Source organism: Patagioenas fasciata, chromosome 15 (genome assembly GCF_037038585.1).
Source record: "Patagioenas fasciata isolate bPatFas1 chromosome 15, bPatFas1.hap1, whole genome shotgun sequence".
Taxonomy (NCBI): domain Eukaryota; kingdom Metazoa; phylum Chordata; class Aves; order Columbiformes; family Columbidae; genus Patagioenas; species Patagioenas fasciata.
The window spans coordinates 9,309,028-9,331,912 of NC_092534.1; the positions used below are offsets into that span (position 1 = coordinate 9,309,028).

At 41.6% G+C, this 22,885-nt stretch overlaps 1 protein-coding gene across 4 annotated transcripts in view; it reads left to right on the forward strand.

Annotated features, from left to right (window-relative positions):
- The window catches only part of TBC1D24 (TBC1 domain family member 24), a 27,424-nt gene extending 5,772 nt beyond the window's left edge, over positions 1–21,652 (forward strand). For 3 of the 4 annotated variants that reach the window (XM_065850524.2, XM_065850525.2, XM_071815371.1), the window contains 7 exons: positions 4,205–5,253; positions 7,436–7,453; positions 11,690–11,848; positions 12,810–12,873; positions 14,939–15,034; positions 15,466–15,700; positions 17,177–21,652. In XM_065850524.2, the coding sequence (XP_065706596.1) occupies positions 4,295–5,253; positions 7,436–7,453; positions 11,690–11,848; positions 12,810–12,873; positions 14,939–15,034; positions 15,466–15,700; positions 17,177–17,331 (1,686 nt within the window). In that variant the 5' untranslated portion in view covers positions 4,205–4,294 and the 3' untranslated portion in view covers positions 17,332–21,652. The remainder of the gene's footprint in view (positions 1–4,204; positions 5,254–7,435; positions 7,454–11,689; positions 11,849–12,809; positions 12,874–14,938; positions 15,035–15,465; positions 15,701–17,176) is intronic. The other variant, XM_071815372.1, reaches the window with a different exon arrangement.
- The last annotated feature ends 1,233 nt before the right edge of the window (positions 21,653–22,885 follow it).

Here is a 22,885-nt window from a genome sequence, read left to right on the forward strand (position 1 = left end):
ATGAAGGTAGGTCATAATTTAATTCTTCTGTTTTCCTGCTGATGCTTTTAAGGCAGTTTCATAGAATTTTTCTTCACAGGCAGTGTGGAACTTTTGACTGTCACACTGGGCTTCACTGCTGTATATTTTATACAAATGCAGCGCAGTTTTCAGCTGTCTTCTGAAAGTAGCCCAAATGACAACTGGAAGATCTAAGATAATAGCATGGAAAATGTGGCTAGACTAACAAGCTACATATTTCCTAAAAAATTACTCACTGACTTGAAATGGTGCCAGTTCCAGTTACCATGGTTATTCCATGGTTTTGAATTGCAATGATTACTTGCTTGCTTCATAATTTAAGCTTAACCTTGAAAATTCTTTTGCCTGTTCTGCAGCCATTTTTGTATATCTTCAATATAGGTTTTTCTAGTTCCATTTCTAACTTGTGTGATTTGGTTGGGGTTTGGTTTTGTGGTTTTGTTTGGGTTTTGTTGTTGTTGTTTTTTGGTTATGGGGTTTTTTTAATATATTGCACTTAACTGAAGAGGTCCCTTATAGACTAATAGATCTAATAATCTCAAAATTGTGTGGCAATTACTAGGAAAAAAGCTTTTTCTCCTGATTGTGTTCTTCTGTGTAATTCCTACTCTTTTGTAAAACTCAGTCTGATTAGAAAGGGTAACAACTGCTTCCCCTTAAATAAGGTAAATTATACATAACTTTCAAGCTTTGTCATTGTTATAAGTGATGTAATTTTTTGCTAATTTTTACAACCCCCTTAAGTTCTGTTCTGAGAGGTACCTGAAAGCATTTCAGTTCTTTGTGGCTCAGGTGTGGACCGTTGTCCCCACATCCGGTTAGAGGATACTCACCACAACATGATACTCACTTCTCTGAAGTTACTTCAGCAAGAGGCAAAGAGGTTTGTTGCAATGAGGAGGTATAAATGGCTGCCTTTAATTGTATCTTTATAGAGACATTTCATTCCAAAATGTTATTTTTCTCTTCTGCCTGTGTCTGACCCCTTCTTTCTATGTTAAAACTAGTTTAGGTGAACTCAAGTTTAGGTGAAGATGGAACTTTGATGCAGACACGCACTCTTGCGCAGCCATCCTCGGGTTTCACTTCTTAGCTGACACCCCAGGCTTCGGTCCGTCCAAGTTCAGCAGCCTGCACTGCCTGCCTGCTCCCTTGCGGGAGGAGAGACGGGCAGGACGCAGTTCCGACCAGCTCACCCTTTGCTGCTGAACACAGACAGCTTGTGCCTCCTGTTCCCACCAGCTCAAGGTTAAATGTTGCTCTTTGCATGGTTGCCAGCAGAAAGAGAACTTTCCCAGAGGGAGGGAGGGATGGAGGAAGTTTCCGAAAGAGTGGGAGGAGGAGATGAAGCCTGGCTGGAATGTTCCTGAGATTTCTTGGGTTCTTCTCCTTTGGCAAGTAAATACTCCCCATTCAAGGCCTGCTGGCTTACAGTAGCTGTTGGCACGGTGTCAGGAGCTATGCACCATTACACTGAAGCACGCTAATTCTGTTGGTTTTGCAAGCACAGTTAAGAGCTGGTCATGCTCTGGCAACCTTGGCAATGCCAATTTGATTTGCTGTCATTTTTTCTTGCAGCATCTAGAGGTTTGAAAAGCATAAGCAGTCAGACCTACCTGCAGACCCAGCAGATTTATCCCAGCCAAAGTATGTATAAGGCTGTAAGCTCAAATCAACAGTTCTGGCAGTCTGACTTCTGTTCTCTAGCATGGACATCAGTGAGCTTGCTGAGAAGCACATACTCATAAATTCATTAGTTTCTGGAATGGGCAGTGACTTCTGGAGGGAAAAATGACTGTTTGATGCAACTTCTAAATATGCTGACGTCTCTGAATGATAGAAGATAAGAAAGGAAAGAGTAAGGAGGAAGGACAAGAAAATTTGCAGGAAAAATAACAGTGGAGATGTAAGTCTGAATATCTTAGAAGTTGCCTCATATGGTGGACATTTACTCTAACATAAATGTAAGCAGCTGCCAAGGGATGATGGCAGACGGAAGCTGTTGCGTAGTGGAGACTCCAGCAAGCACACGGTAGTATTAGTTTCTGTACTGAAGTGACCATGAGCGGTTCATCTCTCCTTGCTTTCATCACTGCTACACAGGATTAAATTTATCTTCTCCACAAGGATCTTATTCTTGGGTTTGAATTAAAGACAATGAGTTTCTCTATGATTCCTAGGTAGAAAATGACAGAAAAATGGTATCCTACCTTTACTGTCTTTGCATGTCCAGAAAACAGGCTCTCAGATCACACTGAGAAAGATATTTTTTGAACACTGCAGGATATCTCACTTTCGAAACAGAAGTCAGGACACTATGTTGCCTCTTTTAATTACGGTCTGAGAATTATTTTCAGATGTGGGAGAAAACAACAAAAAGAAAAGGTCAGCGTTTCTGTATTGCTATTACATTGTACAAAGATGACTCAAAAAGAATCTTCTTAAAAAAAAGAACTGAAGAAAGTATTTGGTAGAGAAGAACCATCCAAGATCTTTCTCTGAAAGGCTTCTTTGTGTTGCTCCCAACCTTTTGAAAGAGGAGTTAAATTTGTAAGTTTCAGCATGTGATTCCAAAATACCCAGATTAATATTTAGTCAGAATCTAAAACTATCTGAATTAAAAGTATGGCTGTCCAAGCTAATGCTGATTGTGTGTCTACAAACTTCTGTCTACTTAAGGCAAAATGTTTGTTTTAATTTCCTGTAGTGAAGTAGGGAGGATGAGTTGTCTGTTTTGATGGTGGATCTACAGGATGTTTCAAAAGGGTGGACCCAGTTTGAAATCACTGTAGCTTTGAAATTGGGTCCATCTTTTTGAAACACCCTGTACTTTGTGAGTTTCAGATAATTTTAGTGTACCTGTTGCAGGAAAGACCAAGACTGTGCTGATAAATGGCAAGTTCCATGCATTCTCCAGTCTGTTAACACAGGAACGACTAAGGTTCTTTGGAAGTATTTCAGTAACTGTTTTTGTTGATTTAACCTTGCTACATAATATCTTAATTGTACAAAACAGTTTTATAGGCCTGTTGCATTTTATAGGGATTATCAGCCTTTGCAGAATGCGCAGCATCAAGGGCTTCCTGACTTTAATCTGGCACTGAGGACACAGTGGCAGAGATGTTTCAGCACTGAGCAAACCTGCTGTCATAAGTGCATTTTATTCTATCTCCCCTTCTAGCTTTGCACTGACTTGACCAAAGCTGCTTCAGGTATGGCCATTAGTGGTTGCAGTCATGCTGTCTGCTGGGACACAGATATACTTTAACACTGGAGTCAACTGGTAGGTCATGTCAACGTGTGTTTGAGGAACTAGAGGCCAGAACCTGATCTTTGAGCTGCTGGTGCTGTTGCGGTGGTCTGTGTGTTTTTAAAATCTCGCAGTGCTGGTGAGAGCAGGCCCTCTAGAGGGTGTTTGATCGTAGAAGTCTGTGCGCGGTCAGGACTAGAAGTCCAGTGTGGTACTCAAGAGAATTAAGAAGCAGCTTCATGAAGCTGTTTTAAGATGACGTGAGCCTGTACTGCCATCTGAAAGGATGGTTCTGTCCTGCACTCATCTTTATTTCAGCACCGACATTGACCTGGCTGACCATACAGCTGTACATCTTGCTTATCCAATGGAAAAGAAAAACTGTAGCAGATTAACAAGCTAATCTCAGGGTTGTGTGGCTGCATGAGTGCTAGTACAGCGTGAAGAAATGGCTAAGAACTCTGGCTGGGGCTAGCAGGAGGTCGGCATCTCTTGTCACTGGCATCACAATCTTAGAACAGTGTCAGCTGCTTGTGAGACTGCATCCTTGTAGTAAAAATAACAGTTGCTTCCCCAGAGAATTAGGAAGAGAGACTACAAATGGAATGCTTTGTAATGGATATTTTTGAAGTGAGAGGCTTCTGTTCTGTGAGAAGTTAATGTAAAGGGCCATGCTTCAGTTTGGACCTTCAGTTAGGGAGATTAACTCCTGTGAAGATGTGCCCAGAATCAGCCTCTTGGCTGGCCATTGCTAAATGCTATGAGTTATTGACAGAATGCAAGTAAAGTTTGGCTTAAAAATAAAAAGCCATGTATCTTTAACTTTCTTTACTTTACAAAACAGTATTGGCATTGCAGGAAAATGTTGAATGTATATGTGTTCCTAAAGAAAATGGGAGATTACCTTTTACTCAAACCTCTATTTTTTTTTAGTTTTCCTTTTGCAGGAAAAGCTGGACATCATTTAATGACCAAATAAGGATTCAATTCCCATGATTCATCTGATATGCTTCTCCTGGAGCCATGGATGAATACAACCGCTTTGTGGATTGGGACAAAATGGATGTTACTGCCCAGAGCCAGGATGCGAAGGAGCTAACCTGCACGGAGTTCCAGGAGCTCAAGCAGCTGGCCCGGCAGGGCTACTGGGCCAAGAACCACTCTCTGAGAGCCAAAGCGTACCACAAGCTAATTAGCAATATCCCGTGCCGCACAGTGACCCCAGACGCAAATGTGTACCGGGACATAGTTGTGAAGATCGTTGGAAAACGTAACAGTAGCTCCCTTCCACTGCCAGAGTTTGTGGATGACAGCCTGGTCCCCACGTACTGCTTGAATGCCGAAGGCATCGGGGCAGTCAGGAAGATCATATTGTGCATTGCGAATCAGTTCCCAGACATATCCTTTTGCCCAGCACTGCCTTCCGTCATAGCTTTGCTCCTCCACTACAGCAAAGATGAGGCAGAGTGCTTTGAACAGGTTTGTCGCATCCTGGCTTGCAATGACCCATCTAAGCGGCTCATCGATCAGACATTCTTAGCTTTTGAGTCCTCCTGCATGACCTTTGGTGACCTGGTGAACAAGTACTGTCAGGCAGCACACAAGCTGATGGTGGCAGTGTCCGAGGACGTGTTGGAGGTCTACTCCGACTGGCAGCGGTGGCTCTTCGGAGAACTGCCTTTGGTGTACATTGCTCGGGTCTTTGATGTGTTTCTGGTGGAGGGCTACAAAGTTCTCTATCGTGTCGCGCTGGCTCTCCTGAAATTTTTTCGCAAAGTTAGAGCTGGGCAGCCCATGGAGTCTGACAGCGTGCAGCAGGACATCCGAGCTTTCGTGAGGGACATTGCCAAGTCGGTGTCTCCGGAGAGGCTTCTAGAAAAAGCCTTTGCTATCCGCCTCCTCTCGCGGAAGGAGATCCACCTTCTGCAGATAGCCAACGAGAAGGCTTTGCAGCGGAAGGGCATCACGGTCAAACAGAAAAGGTAGGGTCCGAGGGATCTTGTGAGTTTTCCCAGCATGGTGAGCACTCGGTGGTGACTGGTGGGGAAGCTCTACTGGCACATACTGGTATCTCTGCTGATTTATTTTTTCTTCACTGCAGAAAAAAAAATCAGCAGCCCCAAAATTAAGCATTTCTGGGACTGTAATGAGAAGTGTAACAATGTTATGATTCAAGAGAAACAAAGCAGTTTCTCAAAGCTTTCTCGGTGATTAATTTATAATTACTTTCTCCAGGTACATATTAATTGCAAGTATTGTCTTTCACAAACTGTTTTTAAATCAAAAGGCATTTTAGCAAAGCTGGAAAAAGACACTGATAAATTACTTGGAAGAAAAGTACCCAAAGAAATGTGCAAATTAATTCTTGAATATGAGATAATTTGTATAAAATGCCAATTTAATGCTGCCCAGTACTGTGAATTCAGCAATTTCTTTAGTGTAATTAGGCAAACACTGTCCCAGCTGGGAAGATTTTTCTTGAATGGGGATTTATTTTAACAGAGCAAGGAAGAAATAAGTCTTATTTACAGGTTACTTTTTAAATTAATTTGACTGCAAGCCTCCTGAAAGTCAGGAGTATAATAATCATAGGTAGGAGTTGACCTATTTTGTGATAGGTTCGTGTACTATTGGGAATAATTATTTTTGAAAGAACCATGAAAGAGTGGGGAAGGATACTAATCCAAAAGTGATTGCATAATCACAGTTTCTTTTGAGAAATGGAGGAGGAGTCAGCTGTGAAACTAGTAAATGAAATCCTGCTCCAACGTGATAATAAAAGCCACAATAATAAAAAGCTTGGCTGAAAGATCTCTCCCTGTGTATAGGAAAGGCAGCAATGTATTAATCTAAACAGAGTTAGCATCTTGCCAAGTGCATATGTACGCGCAGGTAAATACTGATGTCGTAGACATGTTCTGTTTCTCCTAAGGTGCTCTGTGACTGCAGAAAACTTCTCCCAACCGCTTTTGAACTCTAAATATTGAACAGTTTTATCAGCTGTCCTGACCTCTGAAGGGAGGATGACTTCTAGAAGTCTACTGGGGTCAGTAAGTGTGATATCTAGAACTTGGTATTCTAGAGGGACAGTCTTTCATTTTCTCTAAATCTTTAAAAATCAAAACATACCAGCTACTGATATATTAAGATCTCGCAGCCAATTGTGTTGCTGAGTTAGTTACAGTAGTTGCAAACAGGTATCATTCCATGGTACCAAAATATATACTTAGCAAGTTTCAGCCTATAAAATAATCTAAACGTTAGCTGAACCTCTTTCATGTGCCCCAATACATGTGAAGTTCCCTCCAGTCTTTTCCAATGGTTTACTTTTAGACTCACAGTTTGGTTTACAATTAGCTTGTGCTTTATTTTGCACACATCCTGGAATAGACTGTTCTGTTAGTCTCAAATATTTCAAGGCCTTTAGCCACCAGAATGTCACATCAGGTAGAGTTCAGACCATTGTATCTGGGGCTTGCAACCAGAAGTCTTCTGGTGTGTATCTTTTCTTCCTGTTCTGAGGCTCAGAAAAGTTGTAATATCCTTTCTGAGTATATTCTTCAGCAACAGAATGAGAGCTTCAAATTAAAATATTAAAAAGTAAAAAGGCTGTAGAGGTATTCTTGCTCAGAACAACAGTGATGCCTTCAAAGCAAGATACAGAAAATTCATGCCCAAGTAATACCGGTAGTTACAGAGTTGCTAGTGAAGAAATTTCTCCTCTCTTGGCTGCTTCTGTAAACACATTGGCCCTTCTCAGTTTCCCTGGCAGGGCGCTGCTGTGAACTTGGCTCAGTCTGGGTCCCCGTGGGTGCAGATGTGGGTGCTGGAGACGGGAGCTTTCCTCCAGTCTTTGTTAGGATGCGAGTTCTCTTGTCCACATGTGTTTGGCCTGTGCAAGGAGATGATGAGTTATTTTCCAGTCAGGTAACTACAAGCAGATAGCAAAAAAAGGGGGGAAAAAAGGACATATTTTAGCCTGTTTGTTTGCTTTTCTCATGCTTGGTGATTCAAATCAAACTTAACTTCGTTTCTCTCCAGGCTCCTTTCATTCACTTTGTCACAGATGTAGGAAATCACTGATCTCTTCTGTCTTTTTTTTTTGTCTTCTTGTACGTTCTCCTTTTGTCAATTCCACACCCACTGCTCCCCTCCTGCTTGCAGTGTTGCATCTCCCAAAAGGTAGGTCAAAACACTTGAATCTTTGATCTTTGCTGGTTTTTCCTGTCTGTGACTGGTTATTTCTCCAAGCAGGGCAGCAATTACAACATCCAACTGCTGTGTAGCATCTCCTGAATACACTCTTGCAAAGTTAGTTCAAAGCACCTGCAAAGAATGGAAAAGCTTAATCATGGGGTGTAAGTCCTCTCTGTGCTGGAAGAAAAAATGTTTGGTTTTTTTAAAGCATCTCCTGTAACATGTCTTCAGAACTGTTAGGTATCGTTCCACATCCAAACCTGCTGTATGCCATTGCAGTAGATGTCAGACACGCTCAACTTTTTTTTCTGCTTTGCAAGCGTTCTGCAGTTAATTGGAAAGATGTTGGACTGAACCCAACTTGGCACACGCCTAAAAGTGACTTGTCTCTATTCATACCAGATTATATTTATTTTTAAGTAGGTAGGGCTTTTTGAAGGCAAGAAGACAAACTATTTTCCTGTGTCAAGGAGGTCAGAGTTACTCAGCCATATAGCATTAATAGTTAATGAAGTCATTCATTGAGTCTTGGCCTGAAAAGCAAATCTTAAAGAACAAACCCCAGTGGATTGTGATACCTGATAAGCAGAGAACTTGGAAAGGAGAAAGACTGCCCTGTGAGTATTAAGTACCACAGCTGTATGGGTTTAAATTAATGCCTTTGAGAATCTTCTGGCCTTGTTGCAGGTGCCCTGAGTTAACTTTAGTGAGTGATGCACACTAATATTTGTACTAATTTATAAAATCAAAGTTGGAATTCATTTCCTCATGTTTTTGTGTCTGAAAGAACACCTTAAGAGACTTATGAAAGCATGTTGCATATCATATCCTGTGTTGTATTTTACCTCTAGTAAATTGACAGGTTGTTAATTCTAGCCAAGCAAATCTTCAACATCTGTGTATTATTTTTCTGTAGTTACGATGTTGTGAAAGCTGCAGAAAGCCTTGATTGCTGCCAGGAACCATGTAGTTTGGGTTTGAGGGGACCTAGGTAGATGCAGCGTGTCTGTTGACATCTCAACACAGGATTAGGTTTCAGGCTTATACACCTCATGTGGCTTATTGCCATTTATGACTGAGAAACAGCATATCACTTCTAGCATGCATTTATACTGTAACTTAAATTATAATGGATTTTCAAGGCAATGCAGACCAGAACAGAGTATAGCAGGGAGATGTAATTCAGTGAGTCCCATCTCGCAGTGTGATATTTGTTGTGTCGGAGTACATAGAGAGCCAATCCACTGTGACAGCTGCTGCCACACATCCTCGACATTGGCTTTATCTTCAGGAACTGTGAGGTCTCTGAAGCACATTGTACAAATGATATAACTGTAAAAACAACAGTCCTATGAAAATAGCAAATAAGCTCCTTTATTAAACGTTTAAATTGTGCTTTAAATCTATTTTCCTTTGAGATAACAGTTGAGCATGTCTTTCCAATATCAGCAACCAATAAAAAGTTGTGATGTCAATCCCAATAAGCCAACATGAAGAGGTGAGAAAAACACTAATGCAGGGTAGATCTCAATTTGTTCCACTCTAGTGGTAGGCTTGAATTCAGTGCTAGTCCAAATCTAGTGTTCTCTCAAACTGCTGGTTTTTTGCCAGATAACCCTGAAAAACCTCTGGTGTGGTGAAGGCTAAACTTAATTTTCATCAGCCAGTACAAACCAACTGAAGCAGATGCTGTTCAGTGTCACTAGAGAAACACTGTCACAAAGGAGAGGTTAGACACCTCCACCTCTCGTTGCAATTTTCCGAACACCCCTGCAAAAAAGCAGCACTGAGTTGGGTTTGGTGTAGGTGCAGGCTGAGGATTGACCCTGCTCTAAATCCAGGATTGGGTTTCAGTCTTAAGGACCTGCAGCTGTGATTTATAATGGGGAAATAGCAGGTCATTTTCTTTCAAATCCTTCAGTCAAGCTGTGGTCTAGGTTTTACTAAATGAATAGTGACATTAAATATAAAATTATGCAGCTTGATATTCAAGGCACCAGAACAGCACACCTGGGATCGTTTTAAATGGCCAATACAATGGTAAATGCTTTCCTGTAAACCAGAAAGATCCGTTTGTAAACTCTGTGGAAAAGTTGTAGGAAAACACAGGATACTGGAAGTGATGTGTTACTGTCAGTACTGCTGGACATTGGTTTGAGTGGCATCTGGGGAGGAAAGTCTTCAAATCAGTGGTTCACAGTAGCCAGGAGGAGGAACACTGAGAAAAGAAAAGGTATGCTGAGGTTGAGAGCTTTTCAGGAACAAGTGCTTTAAGTTTAGCTGCCTGAACTGACCAAGTTTACAAATAAGTAAGAGGCTTTCTTGTTTGAGGTTTCACAACTTTAAAACTCTTGTGATATTTACTACTAAATCTAAGCCTATTCGTCATCAGTACCTTTTCTCCAGAAATTCACTGTGATAAACTAATTGGCTTTCCTGAATATTTTTTAATTCCTTGAATGTGAGAAAAATCTAATTTCTGATTAACTGAAACCAAGGCTTTGTTTCTCAGCTCTGTGCTGTAGTCTCACCAGTCTCTAGCTGCAGACCATGGTGTGAACTGTGGGGTTATCACATGCAGGGACAGGAGTTGGACTTGATGATCCTTGTGGGTCTGTTCCAACTCAGGACATTCTATGGTATATTTTAAGGTACCAGGCAGGACACGGGGGGCTGAGACCCAAAGTTAAGATTAGGAAGATGCGGATTCAAGTCTCAGCTCATACTTTGCTTCAGTTGATCTCTCCTGTCTGTCAGCTTGGTGTGTTTAAAAGCACAAGTTATGTCCTGGTCAGTGATACTGTAAGTTTTAAAACCTATACTTGCAGCTTGCTCAAATAGGTGTCCATACAAGTTTCTTGCTAATGAAATAATGCAGGGTAGTGAAGCAAGCAGTGATTTGGTTTATTTTGCTAAAGGAAGCAGTTTTGGGTTGTTGTGGTTTTTTTTAAGTGACCTAAGGAATCACTTCATTAGAAATGCTGGTACTAAGGCATCTACAAAAATGCTGCTGATTTCTTGATGCTACAAGCAAGAAAAATATTTATTGAAATATACTTTGTGTGTTTTAGGGAGCGAGCTAAGCTCAGATACATGCAGATATGCAGCATCAAGGTTCTTTATGTTCCATGAAACTGAGAGGAAATAAATGTGTAATTGTCAAAAAAAAAAAGGGGGGGGGGGGGGCGGGGGGCAAATACTTGCAAGTGAACCCTTGCATGCAAAGCAAACCGCTTAAAGCTTCATTTAACTAATGGCTACCCAGTAGTTCAGTATCTTGTGTAAGTTCATATGGCACTTCCCCCATGTACTTGGCTGTCACCCTTGCGTTTTAAGTCTCTAACATCAGCCACAGATGCAGTAATTCTTGTTTGATCTTCTGGCTTCAAGTTTGTGTGCTTATTTAATCTGAGAAATGAAGGTTCGTTATTATTAATAATAATAATATGTTTAAAAGCCGTGAATCAGTTGTCATGATTTTATCAGACCCATCAGGTGGGTATGAGGGTTTGCCTTCATGTTTTCAGGCTCTCTTTGTAACCATGAGCCTGGGAACTTCTTTGCTTTTTAATGAAGTGGAAGCCATTGGTAATTACATGTTTCAAAGGGATGGAACTTTCCAAAAGCTTCAAATATTTGCCTTGGGTTAAAATTGCTTAGCCTGGTAGTACTGATTCCTCTGAACTTTTGGAGTGTTCTAGGAGTTCTCTAATTCCATGCTACAGAGCAAGATAAAGAACTACCTGTTCCTTTCAGATCCTGGCTGCTTCTTTAGGTATTCTCTTCTCTGCGTTTAAATGGTTAAACTTTATGATCTTGAGAGTCTCTTCCAACCAAAATGATTCGATGAAATACTAGTGCCAGTGAGACTGTCTCAAACAGTGAATATAATTTGATCTGTTTAAGGTCATGGTCATCCTAGCTGGCTCACCATTATGTCCTCTAAATGAAGGTACAGACTACAGTTGTCATATAGAGGAATTGCTCCAGGTATTTCAGCGAAGTCAGGTCGCTGCCTCTCAAGGATTATGTTCAGCTGCAATAGTTCATTATCTTCACTAAGTCATGGCCTTCTAACCCCATGAGCTGGAGCTTTGGACAATGGCATATTTATGAGGATCTTTTATTGTTCTGCTGTCTTTGCATGTTACTAACCAGTAATTCGAAACTTGTTTTGTTGTTAAATTATTTGTTCTCAATGTTCTGTATTTTATTTCCCAGGCAGAATGTGCACTTAGCAGTTCATGCTGAGAACTTCAGGTCTGAAATTGTCAGTGTGAAAGAGATGCGAGATATCTGGTCATGGATCCCAGAGCGATTTGCACTTTGCCAACCCCTCTTGCTTTTCACCACCTTGGAACACGGCTGTAGTCTGAACAGGTAAGGAAAACCTTCCCCACTTTACTGTAGGGCAAAAAGGAGCAACTGGTGAACTGCTCACTGGATTGACAGCAAGGCCATACCTAGTCAGAACTTGATCTGAAAAATACTATTAGTGATGGGATGTAAATGTGACAAATTCCAATTGGCTACAACATTTGACCAGGATACTTCATATTTTAGAACATGGCAAACCATTTTAAACTGTCCAAGACCAACTGAAAAAGTCCAACCTGCATCAGTTCACAGCATATGCTGGTTTGAGACTGGGTGTTTCCCCACCGGGTGTGAATGGTTTAGCTCAGGGGCTGCTCTGCAGGCTCTTTTGATAGATAACCACATTCAAACTGATCCAAAGAATAAGGGAGCTGGAAACTGGAGATTACCTACGAATGTGATTGCTGTTATTTTAAAAGTGGAATAAACGAGACGTGAGTTCTCCTTAAACTTGACACATGAGACTAAAATCCTACAGCTCCTAATAATGACTTAAGGTCTGCAGTTGAGCTGCGGAGGTGGGGAGTGGTCTGCTGTCCCAGCACCTTGTGTCTATGAAGAAAAGCAGAAGCAAGCAATGAAAATGCATCGTAACTATTTTCTATGTAAACTGGAAGCTCTTCAAACACAGCCATCAGTCTTCAGGACACAAATTCCTTTGGATTGTCTCAATTCAAAATGCTCTAAAATGCCACTGTTGTGATAGCTGGTCTTCTAGCTATTCTGCAGAGGCCTAAACAACTGTACACAGAACTGAGTAGGGAAGAACTGCTGGATAATATTTGTTTGCACTCAACTCAGTTATTTACAATGGACTGGGGAAAGCATTTATAAAATATGCTTAGTCTTCAGATGTCTCTTTCGCTGAGCTGTCAGTTGGAGGAGGTGATGCCTGACGTTAAGAAGGAAGAGACCTGTAGTTGGTGGTAGCTGAGTGCTCATTTTTGTGTGCTCTGTACTTCAGGTTCTATTCTCACAGCGAGGGACATGAACCAACTCTTCTCCTCATCAAAACCACAGCAAGAGAGGTAAGTGAGGTGAAAGGCACTGATGACAGTAAGTATTAAGCAGTGAAGTGATACTGTATTATAACATACGACTGTTTATGATGGAGAAGTGATGGACCTAAAATTGCTTGGGGTTTGCTTCTTTGTTTTTGTTTTTAACAATGCATGCTTTAAATGGTTCTATTTGTTGGTAATGGGGTTATGCATTTTTGAGTAGAACTTGTAAACTTGGTCTTGGTCAACTTATTTCTCTTGTAAGTAATGTGGGGTGATGGACTAGAGTAACTCCATGAGTCCTTGGACAGACCCTCTTGATTGCAGGATCAAAGGGAAAGGCTGGGGAACTGTATTAAAAAACTCATGATTCATAGAACATATTTTCATTTTCTCCAGGATATGAGGAGAGAATGGTATGAATAAAATTATACTACATAATGTGGAAATAATAAGCTTTAGCTTCATGTTTTTCTTGTTTGGGGAAAAAAAAAGGTTATGAGAACCTCTGGAGGAGAGCACACAGGTGTCTTATCTAATGAATGTTGGTTCTCTGTTCTACTGTGCCTTGACAACATTGGACAACATTGTGTGAAAACAGAAGCATTAGCTTTATCTCATGCTTGTTTAAAAAAAATAATGCATAAAACAAGAAAGCTTCCCAGAACCTCCAAAGGAGGACACACACAGGTGCTTCCTGTGAGGAGCGTTGATTGTCTGCACCACTGTGCATGACTTCTTAATATTCTGTGTACAGTGTTAAGCTGTTATTGCAGCCTGTGTGCTTACATTTCAGCTTATGTTCCTGCAGGATGACTGCCCATGAAACAAGCCCCTTTCTACTTGTATTTGCATCTACCTAATGCCCACGCTCCCTGCTGTTGCATAGTTCTGGGTATGGTTTCTGCCCACCCCAGGCCTGCATTGACATGCCAATGGCTTATAGAGTGCTCATAGTATCTAAAGAGAAGAAAGAAAAGCATTAATTATTTTACTTGTCTTGGAACATGCCACAAAGTCCAGCTTTCTAAGTGATGCTGGTTTTTACAGCATGGTTCGTTTCTTGCCCTAAAAAAAAATCTAAACAAAGAAATAGGAGAAAGATGTGTGGTTTCTTGTTTGGTGACTGTGGATTTTGGTTTTGGTTTATTTGTTTTGGTTTTTTGCAAAGGATTATATTCATCCTTCATTCATATGTCTACTGTTATATTTTAGAAATAAGAAAATTTGCTTTCTTATTTTATGGCTCCCATGCACTTTGGACAGATCAGATCAAACAGAGTTCTGGACCATCTTTTTGTTTATGTGGGTAATTTCTGTAATAAAACTGCTCTACAGTAATTTTGTTATAGGAGCTCTGCTTGTAACACGAGTGGAGGCTAAACAGTAAATGTACCTTAGAACAATTCTGTTTAAACAAAGTTTCTGGGGGGAAAAAAAAAGTGGAGTTGCTTTCATTCCATTCTTAGAGCTTCATTGTTTGGTCTGTGTGCACTTGGCAGGGGTGCTTGTTGTTGGTAATGAGAAATTCTTCTAGTGCAAACAGAAAAGCTCAACTCTCTAAGACTGCGTTTTCCTTTATTGGAAACTGCTGAACTCCATGCTATTTGAATAGGCTACTTTAAGTATCTGAGCTAGCTCAGCATTGGCTTAGCTAAGCTGATTTTAACCTACAGTTTAAAATGGAGAAAGACTCCAAGGCTGCTGTTTATGACCAGAAAATGTTCAGGCAGAACTGCTCATACTGTAACTCGTGATAAAGCTGTTGCTTTGGATGCCAAAATGGGGAAGCGAAAGTTGGGCTGTACAAGTTGGGAATGATTTGTGGTTTAGTACCTGGAGTTATCTTGGAACATCTCTGAGGCCTTAAGGGAGAAATGTGAAATTGGCATTTAAGGGTACCCACCAGTGGATTAAAGCAGTTTAAATCTATCTTTAGATATAAGTACTTGTGCTGCCTTAATCCACTGATATAGATTTTGAAAATCAGACCGAAATAAAACCTTCAGTTCTGGCCGCTGAAATGTTGGTATCAATTGTCTTAACACACTTTCTCCTTCAATGGGAAGCCTGACCATGCTTTTTGCACTAGGTCTGTGGTGCTTATCTGTCAACCGACTGGGGCGAGCGCAGGCGAGGCGGGAGCAAGCTGAGTTTCTTTGGAACTGGGGAGTGCTTTGTATTTAGGGTGAGTAAAATTTTATTGTTGCTACGCAATAGTAATGCAGAAGTGCTTTGCTGGCATGAGTAACTCTTTGCTTCTACTTGAAGAGGCTGGATTATATGCTATCCTAGTTTATAAAGTCTACTGAACTATTAATGTGAAGAAAATGTTACTTTTCAGTTTTGTGGTAAGCCTTTTTCTCAGCTTGCACAGAATATTTTCTTAGAAGATGTAATAAGGTAACTCAGACAACACTGCGTCATTTCTTCAATCGCCTAAAAAACAAAGGTATAAAGAAAGAAAATGACATCTGCCCTAAAAGACAGTTTGATCCAGTCTTCACTATTGCTCATGCAGGCAGAGTCTGAGAGGTCTGAGTGGTGTTTGCTGTGCGGAGCTCTCTGTGAAGTGCGTGTGCCCTGACTGACGTTTTGCTCTTCTCTGCCCCTGCGCAGCTGCAGCCAGAAGTGGAACGCTACGAGTGGGTGATCATAAAACACCCAGAACTGGCCACAGCTGGTTCGGAGCCAGAAAATCACGCCTCACGAGCTTCCAGCAGCCTCTCTTCCAGCAGTGTCACATCAGACGCCTCATCTCGCCTTTCTCCCTTCTTATCAGCTCGGCACTTCAACTTGCCTTCCAAAACAGCCTCCATGTTCATGGCTGGCAGCAGTGAATGCATCATTATAGGTAAGTCAGTGTGAGTATTTGAGCATATATCCTCCCAGTTCTTCGTATCCACCTTACATAACGCAGTCACCTATATTTAATGCGTATGTATTTCAGTATCACTAGAGTTAGAGGTAAAAGTGGCCAAAACCTGATATTATTACCCAATGAAAATTTTCTGTGGGAAAACTTGCATATCAAGGATTTTAGAGTAAGACAGGAACTCATAGCTTTAAGCATAACCATACCTTCATACTGCCTAATTCATTATGAGAAATAGTTCTCGAAGAGGAGCATACTTTGCACTGAGGTGTTTGAAACACAGTGTAAACTATAAAACATGTTAATTCTCCTGGGACTTTATTTGATCCCTGATGCTGCTGACATTGGCAAAAGCCTGCTTGGAAAAGTTATCGCCTAAGTGGGGTTTACAAGGAACAGGTATCAAATTGTAGCCATCCTTTTCCCAAAAAGCTTTACTTGACACTTGCTGGGAGAACAGTTGGCCGTGGTCGTTTCCCCTGTAACATCAAGTGCCAGCTGGTTTCCCACTTAGCAGCATGTGCTTTCTCAGCAGTAAGTTGGGCTGCTCCAGTATCAGCTGGGCTGGTGAGAGCTTCAGTTGCGTAACTGAATTAGGAATCGCTGTTAATGATGTATCACAGATATTTTAGAGATCTTTACTGTTAAGCATATATTTTACCAGCTCTTCCTATCTGTCTTAGTGAAGAGTGTCACTTAAAAGTACCATATATTACACTATGGGTATTGATAAGAGAAATACAAGCTTGGGTATTATATATATAGAAATGAAAGTTGTACACAATTCCAGCCGTAGACCGAATTGCCACCCTTTTGATTTTTCAGATGTTTTTGGTAGCTAATCTTAAATAGTTGCTCTATAAGCCACAGGAAAATTGTCCTTTTTGTTTTCCTAACGCATTTCTGTCTAAACTTATTTCACTTCACTGCATTCTCTGACTGTGAGCTCTGTGCATCTTTGCATAGATCCACGGGCTTTTAATTCTGATGTGTTTTGTATGATTTAGAAGACCAAGCCAGTGCTGTAACTTATTGATCTTGTTCTTCTCTCAGCTTTGATTTTGTTGGTTGTGAATAGAGTTCTTTGGGGTTGGTTTTTTTTACTGCAAGGAAAATATGCATTTAGTAGCTTCAAGGATCCTCCAGCACTGAAAAACAAATCTTAAATGCAAGCATTGGAGTCAGGCTTCTTGTTCTTGCTGACTTGCATTACTGGTTTTTTAAATTAAAAAAAAAAGTCATTCTGTTCTGATTGTCTTTTAAAAGCTGTGCATTCAATCATACTCTGTTACACCTGGTGACAGCAAGCCAGCATAATTTAGGGCTTCCAGTCTTTCCCATGAGAAAAACACTTAAGTCCTTTATTAAAAATTAAAAAAAAAAATGTAGAGATATAGCAGTTTCCATGCTAAAAAATGCATAGACACCCTTACACTTGTGTTTGTCTCTTGGCAGGAGGTGGTGATGGCCAGGCTCTTTACCTCGATGCAGATCTGAACCACGGAAGAACCAGCCACTGCAATACTTTCAATAATCAGCCATTGTGCTCTGAAAGCTTCCAAATCTCTGTCTTGGAGGTGTGGGGCTTCAGGGATGCCATGAATGGTTGACATGAATATCATTAATCAGCTAGTTTTCAATTTTCTTAGGATTCCCAAGGGAAGTTCTAATGCAGGAGCCAAGTTGGAACACTATTTCTGCTGGGCTCTGTGTTTTTTATTATAGTATTACTTGAATGCAGGGCCTAGTTGTTTACTTTTATTTAAGAGAGGTCAAGATGACATAATTTATCTGATTAACTCCTTAGCTCTTTACCTCTTGAGATCTGGATTCAGGTCCTGTTATTAGGTAAAAACGATAGCGTAATGATTTCAAACCATCCTAAATGCACACAAGTATGTATTACAGGATAGGTTTGCAGTTTGATGCGATTCCTCAGAGGCACAGAGCTGGCTGAGGTGTGCTGGGGAGCTGCGTGCCACTGGCACCGCGCTCTGACTTGAGCCAGTAACATCAAATGTCTGCTCACAGGGAACACTGACCTCAGATTTGATGTAGAGCAGTAGTTCATAAAATCATTGCCCTGCTGTAAGCTGACATCATGCAGACAAATTGTGAGTGACTATCAGTACCATTTCATAAGCTGTGGATGCCCCTAGTTATCCTTCTCCTTGTACTTGAACTCTTGACACATTCCAGTTGCATCTCTTTGAGGAATCTGCCTCTGAGGAAGGCATCCAAACTGGACAACAATATCTCAAAGGCTTGATTTTGTTTACATTCCTACTCCATATCAGTATAATGACTTCAAACTGACTCATGTTTCAGGCAGCTGAAAGCCAGAGCGTATATGCAGTGCTCAGAAACTTCCCATTCTTTGTATTTCCTGGAAGCTGAAATGGAGTTTTAAATCTGAGAATAACTGTGCTAATATCACTGTGTGTTTGGGGAAATAGACGTTGCAATACAGAAGCTTGATGTTCTTGCCGCAAGTAAATGAAGGGAAGTGACAGGGAAATGTTCTATGTAATATTATTCTGGGAATGGAGGAGTTTCCCAGGAGAACTCTAGGTGACACTGTTTCTCTATATCATGAGTCTTCCCAGTGGTGAGATCCTGAAAAAGGTAATGCTTTTTTGCTAGCAGTGTTCTGGGAAGGTTTGAGCGATGCAGCGAGGCTTCTGCTCGTTCCTGAGAATTCAAACAGTTCTCTGCAAACATGCCGTGTGGCAAGTGATATCTGGAGGCAAATGCCCAGTGTCTTTATCTGAAATTTGCAGTATCTGCTGTAGAACTTCTCCCACATGAAGCACAAGTACATAGACATCAGTGGATAGTCCAGAGCATACGATGGGATGCTCTCAAAGCTTCGGAGCTGGTAAGATTTACCACAACAGATAAAATGGGGGGAAAGAGGAATTGCTGGGCTTTTTCACCAGTTCAATCTAAAAAGTTGCTTTAGAGTGGGGGAAATGTTATTACTACTTTGATTTGAAGTTCATTAAAAGGAAAAATTAAAAATTTATAGTGATAAAATCTCAGTCTGGACAGGGTCATGTTAATATTCAGAGGTCACAGGTGTGAGTCTTGTTGGTAATGTTGGCTTGTTTTGCTCACCAGCAATGAAAATACCACGTGTCTTCGTAAAACTTTGCCTCTTGCAAAATACATGAACAAAATTGGTGAAAATGAGATTTGCTTCTGAAGGTGCCATTTTGAATTTTTGTCAAAATAACTCTTTGAAATATTAGACTTCATACGTAACAGTTTTGCACCATTTATATTTGCAATTATATTATTTCAACCTGTTTGAGAATCAGCACTGGGCGTCTCTTTCTTTCTCACTTCCCACTCAGTGAGTTCTGTCCAGCTGTCTTTTCATAGGTTTACCATGAGCTTGATTGGACTGGAAGGGAAGATATAATTCAATTATACTTATGTATTTTGATGGGGAGGAATTTGAACAGTCATACCTGGCTTTTTACAAATGCCGTCTGATGTTGCCTCCTATTATTTTTTTAAAGCTAGCTGCATCTCTTTGCACTTGCCAGTATCCCACAGGCTTCCTCAGACAAAAGAAATCACTAAAATAATGTATCCCATTTAGTAGGTTCCCTTAAATGTAAGTGGGATTTCAGTTTTGTCCATATCTCCTCTCTTTCGAGCTTGTCTGAGGTGCCCTTGAAAAAAATAAAACACAATAGCATTAATTTTCAGCTTGTTAACGTCAGAAATTCCCTCGAGCTGTGTGTTGGCAGGATTTGTGGGACTTTAGTATTACACTCAGAATGAATAGGTTTGATCTGCAAAATCTTTCCTGCGGCTGGCAGTGAAGTGATTTTCTCACTCCCCATCCCTGCCAGACACAGCTATGTCAGTGAAACCTGAGTACTCTACCATGTCTTAAGCCATATCCAAGAAACTCTGATCCTTTCCCTGCTCTGTTCTTGGTGCACAAGGATTTGCATGTTTGAAGTCAGAAGTAATTCACAGTTGCTCAGAAATTCATCATAGGATATTGGTGTGAGAATACGAGGAGCGGGACTGAAAATCGGTGAGGTTTAGGCATCTGAGTCTCCAGTGTCTCTCAGGTGTCAATCAGAGGCATCAGCTCAGCTTTTCTTGTGCCAGATGAGCACAGATTCTGGCGCTCCCGGCTGCCAAGGTCCACAAAAGACCCGGTTTTGGTAGCTTATCTGGGCAGCCAGTCTGTCTGTCGCATGGGACTGGAGGTGAATCTTGGTTTTTAACGTAAGAGGTGATGCTGGGTGGCTGGCGGTGTCCCCAGCTGCTTTGTGTGTTCACAGATGGTGTGGGGGCCTGTGGAGCTCACACTGCCCCAGAGCAATTTGAGCTGTGACCTGGATGGGTTTGCAAATGACAGCAGGGGGTAAAGGGTTAATGGGTGATCTTTCTCCTGCTAACTATTCACATTCATCTCCATCTCCAGGCACATGTTGCAAGGAGGGGTTTAGTCAAACACAGCAATACCCTGCTGCAGACATCCTGCAAGGACTAGTGTGTGTGCTCTAAATGCGAAAAGCCAGAATAAGCGAGAGGCTGCAATAATCTAGCAAGAGAAATTGGACAATGCTGTGTCAGGTTTACACAATCTTTTTGTTCAGTAAAAATGAATGTTCCTTTTCATGTGCAAATCCTTATGTGTAATTCTTGTTATGGTTGTGACACCTTCACTTGGTTTTCTTTGCAATAGTGAAGAGGCTTTTTTTTGTATCTGTGTAGTTGGTGGTTGTTGCTGACCAAGTGTATATCAAAGTTCAAGTAATGAAGCCAACAGTTTGTTTTACATGCAGAACTCTTGAGGTGGAGACCACAGGCTGGTTTTTAAGACAACGACTACAATGGCACCTTATCAGAAAGTTAAAGTTATCTAAAGTACTGCAGCTGTGAAGTGTTTTGGTCATGTTGTAACTGAACAGCTGTTGATGTAGTTTGTGGTCCTTGATTGTCACCCCACTGGCAGCAATGACAGCTGGTGCCAGTGTCCTTGGTCAGCTGTTCGGTGTGAAGCTGGAGTCCGGGCATCAGCTACCATGGTTCTTCAAGAGCATATTTGCTTTCCTGTGAAGCTGTTTTGCTTTGTGATAGCTGCTTGAAGGCAGAAAAGGGTAGAAACTCCTGACATCAGAAATGTGAATTTATTGTAAATGGCATCTAAGCTGTTTCCAGGTCACAGACCTTTTTCCAGCTGGTAGCCAGGCTGACCAGACTTCATCACTGGACCCAAAAGCTGTCATTCCTACAGATCGTGCACTTCCACACACTCCCTTTTCTGATGAAGCACATTAATTAGCCTCTTATTAATAGAGGCAAATTAACAGTGGGAAGGGGAAAAACCCCCATTTCCTCTCTGTTGGGATAACTGGAGGCAAACTGGAGGGACAGGTAGTACTGCTCTTTAAAGAGTTAAACTTCATGCCAATACAGATCTATGTTTACCCATGGAGGGGTGACACTTGCAGGCTGATCAACTGCTATTCGTGTGTGTGTGTTGAAATTATGCGCTTTGTCCTTGGAAATCTGTCCTCTGTTTGCTGGGGCGTGAGCTCCTGTGCCCACTGCCCACACCAGTGCCACGACCAGCGGGGACCACGAGCTGACCTGCAGCCGCGGTGCTGGGACAGCTCAGCTCCTGTGACTGGCACCCAGTTCTTGGGCAGATCGGAGGTTTGGACGCCTGGCAGTTAATGCTGGGATGCCTTTCTGCAAGCTCCGTGTCGTGAATTTCAGACTATTCATAGTTGAGATGAGTGCGTGTGTGTTATTTGGGGTGATGTTTTTCTTTGGATGACTGGTGATGTGCTGCTGAATTGGTTTTCTGCCCTACCATCGAAATTGCTGCCCTATATTGATGGTATTTTTGTCGCTGTGCAGAATCTTCAATTATATTAAAAGGTGGTTTTGACTGTGGAGACTGACTTTGTCCTTCATTTCTTTATGTCCTGTAGCCCTCGTAGCAAATGGTGTGCTGAAACTGAGAAATCAGCCTCACACAAACTCTTCGCTATAGTGAAGCCATCATGCAGTTCTGACAATTTTAGGAGATCTCCCAAGGCTTCCAACAAGATCAGGTTCCGAACTGAGTGTAAAAAAAACCTTTAGATTGGCAAATTCTGAAATAAGCCCTCTTCCCTGTGTGGGGACAGAGTGTGTTTTGCCCCAGCCCAGCCTATGACTATCTTGGTGTCTTCTGACCACCGACGCTTTCAAGTCGTAGATTGGGCTGGTGGTGCCGTTGCATCCTCTGCATGGAAAGGCCGCCATCACTGTGGCTGCTGCGGGTCGGCGCTGCCGTTCGCTGGCACAAACCCCGCCGCTGGCGGCAGCTCGGTTCGTGCCACTGCTTGTTAAAACTGGCTTTTTTGTTCATCTTAATGGCTTGGTTTTAACCTGGGTCTCTTCGCTGCCCACATCTCTGATAACAGCGCAGATGCTTTTTGCAACGGTTGGAAGGAGTGTTTTGAGTTAGCAGCACTGGTTTAAGCAAACATTGCTGAAGCCTGGTCTTTACCAATGTCTGAAACTTAAGTGTAAGACTTGGGGGAACTATGGGAACTTACTGGTGTAGCTGGAGGATACCAAGATCCTTTGAGCAAAATGCCTTTGGAAACCCCCCACAGGCAGTGACCAATGAAGTAAAAAAAAAAAACAAAACACCTGTTTCTAGTTTCCAGTGAAATTCCCCTACATTTGTGGGCTTTGAGTGAAGTTGCTGGCAGGCCAGAGGGAAAATTTAAAAATAAAATGAAAAGAGGAAAACACACCTGATACACAACACAGGAGCCTCCCGTGCTGCTGTACACGGGTGTTTCCAAGAGCAAAGCTGTGGTCGAAGGTGATACAATGTGGAAACGAGGAGTTGCTGACCTCGTGGAACAAAATCACAGATCATTTTCATGCCAGCTCTGCGCTGCCGTGATGAGGGTTTGGTACAAAGAGATCCTGTGGCCACTAGAGGTTCCTCTTTGCCTGCTCCTCAGCTCCTTTCTCCTTCCGATACAAATAGAGCCAAGCTTGAAGGCCAGAAGTCCCAGAATTCAGTCAACACCATCAGGCTGACTACTTCTTTTTTTAAAAAAAGATATGTGAGTGGGGAAAAGGGGTATGAACAGACTTCTCCACTTGGTTTCCAAAAGTGAGTTT